Consider the following 10,157-nt stretch of genomic DNA (forward strand, 5'->3'; position numbering starts at 1 on the left):
AGTCCACTAGCGGCATTGCCATGCGGCTTTGCTGCAAGCAGCATTTCTGCGCGACAATTAAACCCTTAGCGACAAACTTCGATTGCAGTAGTTTCTATCAAAAACTCCTACAACAATTTTACGTTAGTCCGTCCATGCCGAAATTTTCGATTACCGCCGTTCATGTACCTATCCCAAAAAAACCGGTCAAGTGCGTGTTCGTTTAACTCGCGCACCGAGGGTTCCGTACAAACTTTAAATTTCTTATGTACCTAACCATAATGACGAAAGACTTGACCAGAAGCAGAATTGTAATGGCTAAGCATAATTGTGTACAGCGCCATCTATCGGCAAATTGGCTAACTAATTTGCGCGACCTGTATGTATGTTGGTTTTTCAGGGATAATTCTTTATCATGTGAACCGATTTCAACAATTTTTGATTTATTTGAAAGAAGGTGTTTATAGTGTGATCTCATAGAAATTCAATCAATCAATTATAATAAATACCTGCATAGGGGCTTAATTTGCAAATTAAATTAGTTAATGTTTTTTGATATTTAAAAAAAAAAGTTTTCTAGATAGAAGTGTGATTATATTTTTCCTGTAATATTTATAATAATGATATTATTATGTAAAAAATTTATAATTTTTCGTTGGTAAACTTTGGAGATAAGGGTGGGGGGGGAATGGTATTTTTTTCACATTTTCCTTCATAACTCCGTTTTTTTCACTACGAAAAAAAAAACCGCTTTGTAATGTTCACTTTGAGCTCTTTCAAATGATATCCCACTTGACCTGCTACTAGAGTTTGAAATTTTGCCCCCTCTTTAAATTGGGTATTTTCCATAATTAATAAAAACAATTTTAAAAATACACTTCCAAGAGGTCTTGGTTAGCGTTGTTCATAACTATTCCAAATTTCAAATCGATTAGCTTAAGTAGTTCTCGAGATATTAAGCAATGTGACAGACAGACGGACGGACGGACAGTCGCACCATAAGGGTTCCTTTTGTACCTTTTTGGTACGGAACCCTAAATAGGGAATGTCGACAAAACAAAAACGTACGATATTTTTTGATGTTTTATTCTATTTACACCTCGAACTTCAAATAAGCTAAGACGTCTACTTAAAGAAGACAGCGGAGCAAGTTCAGCCTTAGCTTAGGAGAGGGTAAAGTCAAAGGAAAGATAGAAATAAGAATTCACAAACACTGTTTGGTGTTAAGGGGAGTTTATGCTGCTAGTACAATATTTTTAACGTAATTTCTATAGTAAATTGCAGTTTTGATTATGTGCAAGGTAATGTTCAATTTGTTCATGCGAGAATATTATAATTTTTAAGAAAAAATAACCGACTTCAATGGGGAATGCCGCTGAAAGTTCACTTATTGTTGATGGTGCACTCTTAGATTCCAGACAATGAAATGAAAAAGACAGCATCTTTTGCCTAACTAAAAGGAGGTAAAACCACCCACGTTTCTAGTAGCATTTCGTTTCTGTAAGGGTCATAGTTCTAATCTAACCTAACCTAATGTTCTGATAGCATTTCGTTTCTGTAAGGGTCACAGTTCTAACCTAACCTAACCCACTTTTCTGATAGCAGTTCGGTTCTGTGAGGATCGCAGTTCAAAAAAAAGTCCAGGTCCAAGTTTGGGTCTGGGTCCATAACGAAGAGAATAAATCGCCAAACGTAAACTATGTGTCTTTGAAGAGTTCCATTCTGATCATCATCAGCAGTTCCACTTCATCAAATGTCACTTTTTTAAATGTAAATGCTGGATTTGTTGATGAAAATACAAAAATCACTATATGTATGCCTTTCACATTTGAGGAGTTCCCTCGGTTCCTCGTGGGTCTCATCATCAGAACTCGAGCTTGACAAAAATATGTCTTAAAAACTTAAGTTGCTTAACAATCATAAAGAAGAAGACAAATCGCCAAACGTAAACTATGCGTCATTAAAGAGTTCCATTCTGATCATCATCAGCAGTTCCACTTCATTAAATGTCACTTTTTAAAATGGAAATGCTGGATTTGTTGATAAAAATACAAAAGTCACTATATGTATGCCTTTCAAATTTGAGGAGTTCCCTCGATTCCTCATGGATCCCATCATCAGAACTCGAACTTGACAAAAATGTTTCTTGAAAACCTAACTTGCTGAACAAACATAACGAAGAGGACAAATCGCCAAACGTGAACTATGCGTCATTGAAGAGTTCCGTTCTGATCATCATCAGCAGTTCCACTTCATAAAATGTCACTTTTTAAATGTAAGTGCTTGATTTGTTGATGAAAATACTAAAATCACTATATGTATGCCTTTAATATTTGAGGAGTTCCCTCGATTCCTCATGGATCCCATCATCAGAACTGCTTTTTGACAAAAACGGGACCAATCTGTATGTATATACTTATAATCAAAAAAAGAATTTTCAAAATCGGTCCAGAAATGACGGAGTTATGGAGTAACAAACATTAAAAAAAAAAAAAAAAAACACAACCGAATTGAGAACCTCCCCCTCCTTTGAAATCTTGAAGTTGGTTAATAAGCCTATATAAAAACATATTTAATAAAACTTGTTGACGGACGGCAGCAGATAGGCTAGGTAGATAGGTCGTAAGGTATAAGAGAGAGCTAAGTTTTATAGGTATGTTTTAAAAAAGAAAATACGAAATTTTAAGTCTGTTTTTTTTTTACGATTTAAGTACTAAACTTACTTTTACTTTCAACGAAAAATCAAACGTGTACAACTTCCCTAAGAACGTACTCCTAAGCTCGGGTAGCCAATATGTTGTTGTAAGCCGCGATAAAAGCTTACCTTGTCCCTAACCCTATTCTCAGAAATGAAAGGACCAAATCTGCACAATCCTTCTCAGATATGAGGGCATTGTTAGCTCCTGACCCCCTAATCCGCAAGGAATTGTCAAAAGAATTTATTGAGTGCCATTTCTTTCTGCCGATTTGTTTTTCAAAACAAGTTTCAAACGGTTTGGTCTACCTCTATTGCATCTAAAAGTTCTGAACAATAAAGGGATGATATTAAAACATACCTAAGCCAAACTTAGTACTTACTTCAGAATTACAACGTTATTTCGGTCCATATGAATCTACCGAATTGCAGGTGTACCCAAGGTGTACACGGCTCACGAAGAAACGTCTACAATAGCCCTATTATGCCGCGCCAGTCAAGTGGCAGCGGCGTGTCCTTTGTCCTCAAATTGATTTATGCACCCGACTGCGTCCAAGCTATGTAGGTACTTCCAGTGTATTGGACAGTCCATTTGCACTTGCATTGCTTGCTATCTGACCTACATCGTAGCTTCTAGTTTCTAGTACCAATACTAGCTTGATTTCAGTTTGGACGTAGGAACTGTAGCTAACGTCGTCCATAACAAAAAGTTCTATAGAAGAAATAAATAAATTTATTAATTTATTATTTAATTATATCCAAATGTATATTATACAACACACAGTTCATGATCAGCAACGCAACCTACTAACAAATGATATAATCCGCAACAGGCTTTGTCAATCTTAAACACTAAATTAAACTAGGCCAAGTCCCCACTTCGGATCGTAGCTGGTCCAAAAGTCCCCATGACACTGGCAGCGTTGCCCCGTTGAATTGCCAAGGAGATCTGTTGGACCAGATACGATCCGGAGCGGGGATCGCAACCCCTTTCTCTTAGTCGCCGACCCAATTGCCACACAAACTCCTTAGCCTCCGCACCCCAAGATCCTGCAGTCTCCACCGCCACCGGTATGAACTCATACGTTGGTTCCAAGGCAGAGTACTTTAAATGCTTCTGTTTGGCCGCATACTCCGCAGCTGAACCAGCAGTACTGATGGTGTGATTCAGATGGGACGGGGCAAAGGTGCTAACACACGTTGCGTCCCATAAGAGGCACCGGCCCTTCTGCCAAGGAACCAACGTAAGACCATCTGGCCTTTTGCCGTCCGAACGGCACAAACCCGGAGGCTCCAGGACGCAGGGAACGTTGGCCGAGACCAAAGCCCTGCGAACTACCTCATTTATCGCGTGGTGACGCGAAAAACGACCAGCGCACCTCTGGCAGCTAAGCCCATGATGTCCGTCCTCCTGAACCATGGCTCCACATATACATAAATAAATTGTGAAAATTGTCTCATGAAAGTACTAACTATTGAAGTATTTTGCTTTTATTACAGTACCTTATTAAACGAAGAATGGTTTACCTATCCTAATATGTAATCCTAATAATCCTAAAAATGTGAATGAGTTACTTGTAAGAGTCATGGTATTACTTGTAAGAACTTGAAGAATTGGCAAAAAAAGCAAAACATCAATATTTTTAAACTGTATAAAAATTATGTCGTATACTTACAATTCGTAAAAAATTGAGAAAGAACTTAAATAACAGGCGACAAAATGGCCTCAACATTGAAGTTTTGAGTACTATTTTGTACTGAAAATTAGATTTATGGTTCGTTCGTTGGAAGCTATCTAATATCAAGTTGCTCATTGAGCCACTTAAGGCAGAAAACGTTATGACAACGTTATAAGGTGATACAACTCCCTTTATAATTCTAAACTTATGTCTAATTGTCTAGAAAAGGTTAGGTACATAATATGGGTACATGAGTAAGTAAGTAAGTAAGAATCGCTATAATCTATATAATATAATAGCTTAGAAGTGTGTCGTCTTTGTCACTTTGAGGGATCTTAAAGATGTCGGGACACTCGGGACAGGACTTCCGCTCCGACGACGAGAATGCTTTGTCTTAATAAAAAGTTATTTCTGCTTCTATGTTCTACATATTTGGTTATATGCTTGTCTTAATAGAGTTCTAAGTGGAACCCATAGGTTTATTTGTAAATATGAGAACGTTGAAACCTCTTAGGGCCGGTACAGACGGACTGCAACCCGACTGCAACTTGTATGGGAACTGCACGCCGTTACAGTTGGCGTGCAGCCGTGCAGTATCGGCCCTTAGCCTCTTTATATTATAATATATAATAAAATGGCAACATCAAAATATCAAAAATAAGGATATAACCCCAATATTATAAAACTCTACCTTAATACTATGGATGGTATAGAAAGGATCGCAACATGGAGACTGTATAAAGGAGCCAAATCTCGATGTATGAAAAGTGTCCATCAAAAAACAGTAATTAGGCGGCGCCACCATACACCGAAATACTACCAAAAACAACCTACGTAATTTGGTCGGGTTATTTGTTGCCTTATATGGTTCATGTTATACTCATGTCCCAGAACCTAACTAGCGCCACCGGAGAGATTAGGAACTAATATTTAAAGCTTATCGCGGTCACTTCTATAACAATTCTGCCATAAGAGATTGCGATCCTTTCTATACCATCCATAGATCGCAATCTCTTATGGCAGAATTGTTGTAAAAGTGACCGCGTTAAGCTTTAAATAATAGTTCCTAATCTCTCCGGTGGCGCTAGTTAGGCTCTGGGACATGAGTATAACATGAACCATATAAGGCAACAAATAACCCGACCAAATTACGTAGGTTGTTTTTGGTAGTATTTCGGTGTATGGTGGCGCCGCCTAATTACTGTTTTAAGATGGACACTTTTCATACATAGAGATTTGGCTCCTTTATACAGTCTCCATGCTTAATACATTGGAACTTGAAGTGTTATAATATAACTTATATTCATAATCATAATCGTTTATTGCAACCATGGTATTACAAGGTGTTGGTTCTTTTATTAGACAGTACATACATGGATCCTACTAGGGCGTGGCAAAAATTTTAAAAACCTTAATTAATCTAAAACTAAGTTGTATACAAACATAAGACAAAGATAGAATATAAAAATGTAACATATCTAACAAATCACATAAAAAAGTCGATCAAGTTTATTTTGAGGATTAAATTTAATGTATGTATATATATATCAAATGGTCTTAAAGAAATACAAAAGTCACTAACATAATACGAATGATGGACAGTGCTGGCACCCGCACTTTACTGACCAAAACGCTTCTAACTAAAATGGCAACACATCGTGACGTCACCATGTAACGTCGCTTTTGCTTAGAAGCCGTTTCGATGTATTTTTTAAATTAAAAGAAAAGAGGATATAATAAGATAGAGCGGTACTGTCATAGTAAATTTTGTAACCACAGTAAATTCACTGCCATGTATCGACATACTTTAAAACTAAAAATGAAGATTTATAAAAATACGATAAAATGTATTTAAACATGAATAAATGATTTTTTTATTTGCATTAATTATTTTTATATGATTTTGACCCATGTTCTTTTACTGATATGCGTTAAAATTATAAATAACAAACGAAACCGTCAACGCCCTCTATACGAGAGTAGGTCAAAGGTAGTGGCGCCATCTGATCGAGAATCAAATTTTCGTGATTTTCGAGGCACGTTTTTTCCTTAGACTGTATCCATCTATTACGGAGTTATATCTATCTTTGAAAGCAAAGAGGATATAATATAACGGAGTTATATCTATCTTTGTTAAAAGTAAGGATTCGAATAGTATGTACCTACCATTTTTTTTTTGGAAGTTACTGGCTAGTTTTTTTATTTTTTATTATTCGCGTATATTTTTAAGTCACCATTTTTAGGGTTCCGTACCTCAAAAGGAAAAAACGGAACCCTTATAGGATCACTCGTGCGTCTGTCTGTCTGTCTGTCTGTCCGTGTGTCATAGCTTATTTTCTCCGAAACTACTGGACCAATTAAGTTGAAATTTGGTATACATATGTAAGTTTGTGTCCCAAAGACGAACATGTAACGTAACCAAATGAATTTTAAACATGGGGGCCACTTTTGGGGGGTAAATGAGAAAATTAAAAAATAAAGCTTTTCAAACTATATTGTGTTACATATCAAAATGAAAGAGGTCATTGTGAGAATCTCAAATATATTTTTTCATTAATTTTAGAATAAACAGTTTAGATGTTATTCAAGAAAATAGGCAAAAAATGACCATCCCACCCCTTCCCCTTAATCTCCGAAACTATTGGGTCTAAAATTTTGAAAAAAATACACAAAATAGTTCTTTACCTATAGATAACAGGAAAAGCTATTAGAAATGTGCAGTCAAGCGTGAGTCGGACTTAATTACTTAGTTTTTGATCCGACCCCTACGGGTTTTTTTCACATAAAAAATACATTGTTTAAATTGTGTAATGTACGGAACCCTTGGAACGCAAGTCTGACTCGCACTTGGCCGGTTTTGTTATTATAAATTACTTTTTTCTATCTATTTACTCCATGAACTCTTGTATAATCATATGAGTTACTCTATGGTATATGGCGTATAAGTATAACCAAAGATAGATATAACTCCGTAATAGATGGATACAGTCTAAGGAAAAAACGTGCCTCTAAAATCACGAAAATTTGATTCTGGATCAGATGGCGCCACTAGCTTTGGCCTACTCTCGTATAGAGGGCGTTGACGGTTTCGTTTGTTATTTATAATTTTAACGCATATCCGTTAAAGAACATGGGTTAAAATCATATAAAAATTATTAATGCAAAAAATCATTTATCCATATTTAAATACATTTTAACGTATTTTTATAAATATTCATTTTTAGTTTTAAAGTATGTCGATAGATGGCAGTGAATTTACAGTGGTTACAAAATTTACTATGACAGTACCGCTCTATCTTATTATATCCTCTTTGGTATAACTAGCACTTTCTCACTGTTCCATAGACATCGCTGTTCTATTGAGTTCTATACCTATATACAATGAGCAAAGAGTACCTACTTAATATGTTTTTTTTGATATTGTTCCGTAATTTTTTTTTACTAAATGTCAAACGGTCTGACAGCCAACTGTTGATACCGTACAAAATTTATGGTTGTTTGTTGATATAGGCCTTTTTTTGAATTTCACCGTAACTCGTAATTATTACCAAGTAGAATAGGAGTAAAGTAGTATTAGTATAATGGATGTTGAAAATGAGAGCGTAGGAACTTACATGTCAAAGGAGTCTTCCTTCGGAAAAGCATTGGCTTCTTCAACATTCAGGTAAGGCAACAACGCATTTTATAATGTTTCACTGTCCACTAAATACCTCACCTTGAAAATGTGTCCAGTAACTATTGGACCCGTAGTACAATCGGGCTTCTAAACAATAAAAAAAAGACTTGTATGGGAGGTACCCTAAAAAAAATTTTTTATACTTTTTATTTTACCGTACTGTCACAATGCATGATTTATGTATCCACGCCAAATTTCAGCTTTCTAGCACTAACGATCACGGAGCAAAGCCTCGGACAGACAGACGGACATGGCGAAACTAACGGTTTCTAGGTGGCTACAAAATCGTAAAAATACCATTTCCAGTGTTGGACTTCTATAGGCTCTCAGCTGATAATTATGATGATAATGAATAACTTGCAGTGCACCAGAGCCAGTCCACGTTTTCAGCGAATTCGGTGACGGAGATTGCGGAGAGCCCCTGGAGGCACATCATCTTCGCTTAGACTTTACCCCCACGGACGACGACGATGACAATTCCCAAAAGAAATGCTGCGAATTCTGGAAGTACATTGAAAGTAGAAGTGACTTAATAGGCATGATGGTTCTGCCGGTTAGTGACAGTTATGTAATATATGTATGTATCCTTGTTATTTCCGCTAAAAAGAGACACACGGAGTCCTTAAATGAATATAATACCCTGTGGGCTACATCAGAAACTGAAATTTGTCATTGACACTGCGCCAAAAACGAGGGGATTCTTGTTCCTATTCCTAAATTCCTTCGCCTAATCTAATGAAATTTACTCTTGGTTATAGGAAAAAGCAAAACCTACCCAGAGTACTGATACTGACACAGTCTCCATCCACAAACCAGCTATGAAGGAGCACGTATCAAAGCCAAAGACAGCCGTCTCAATGCTTCAAATAGTCGAAGAGAAAGGTACTATGACTACATTGCCATTGTTACTTAGTAAATAATCTCATAAAGTGAAGCTATACACATGAACATTTTTACCCGACAGACACACGAACAGACGAATACGTTCATCTCTTGTATGAAAAAATATTTCTGTGACATATTATATTATGTAAATATTTATCTTTTCGAAGTACAACTATCGACGATTAGGCGGCTGACGTTTGGTGACAAGAAGAGTTAACTAAAGGTATTATTACGATTCCAGGTTTAATAGATCGAGCTTTCGAAGCGAAGATGCAACAATCGCGATGCACACTGGGTTCTCACGACTATGAACTGAGCCCGAATGCTAAACAAACAAGTGAGTTAAAGGTGCATCCACATCGGGCGAACGTGCCTGTTTGCGGAAATCTTGTTAACTCCTCCTAATCGCATAAGTTTAAGTCGAATGAATGTCGAAGGTATTTGGAATGGCGCACGTATGAGATGGACACATATTTACAATGATATGCAATGAGGCAATGAGGGAACAAGAAAGAAAGTATAAAAGTGTTTGTAGGGGTAAGCAATGAGCAATAATCTCGCCTCTAGAATTACATTTTGACTACGTCATGTGACAGACATGCTTATGCATACGAATTGTAGAGCATTTGTTGTCACATAGCATATAAAAAATATACTTCATATTGGCGCAGATTGCATAGCATTCGACTTGTATAGAATAACGCGTCATATAGCATCCTAATTGATATGATTGTAGTACGGCCCCGTAGTTCCGACATTTTCGCCTTCACCCCCGCACGCCCCACCCGTCTCGGAGTAAACTACTCTATAAGCGTGATTATTTTTATTTTAAATATTGTTTGCAGAGTGCCCTTGTCCCTATCCCTGCGTGAAGTACCCAAACGCTTCTACATCTACCGCCCGTGCACTTTGTGAGGAACTGGGGGCTTGGGATGTTAACCATCCAAAGTAAGCCCACATTGACTCCAGCTTGTAGTAGTAGGATTAAAGATAACTGTAGTTTAACTTAGCTCAAAACAAAATATGTGTCAGTCTAGTCAAAGGTCCCACTTTGTCGCTTTACCATAAGGATGAGATTTGCTTGTATCTTTATACTAATAACCTGTCAAAGCGATCTTATGACAAGCGACAAAGTGGGACTTTGCCTGCAAACGACATGTATAATTTAGAGTCATCTACGGAAAGTCTAGTCAATTTGTTGCTTGCCGTTGATGACACAATACTTAATTGACACGGCGGCAAA

General features: G+C 36.9%; 1 protein-coding gene across 1 annotated transcript; it reads left to right on the plus strand.

Annotated features, from left to right (window-relative positions):
* The first annotated feature begins 7,891 nt into the window (after positions 1-7,891).
* LOC134743997 (uncharacterized) lies at positions 7,892-9,866 on the plus strand. Its single transcript, XM_063677628.1, has 5 exons — positions 7,892-8,017; positions 8,393-8,582; positions 8,788-8,911; positions 9,156-9,251; positions 9,760-9,866. Exons 1-5 carry the CDS (start codon positions 7,935-7,937, stop codon positions 9,864-9,866), a joined length of 600 nt encoding a protein of 199 aa, XP_063533698.1. The 5' UTR covers positions 7,892-7,934.
* The last annotated feature ends 291 nt before the right edge of the window (positions 9,867-10,157 follow it).

This window comes from Cydia strobilella, chromosome 9 (assembly GCF_947568885.1).
Source record: "Cydia strobilella chromosome 9, ilCydStro3.1, whole genome shotgun sequence".
NCBI classification, from domain to species: domain Eukaryota; kingdom Metazoa; phylum Arthropoda; class Insecta; order Lepidoptera; family Tortricidae; genus Cydia; species Cydia strobilella.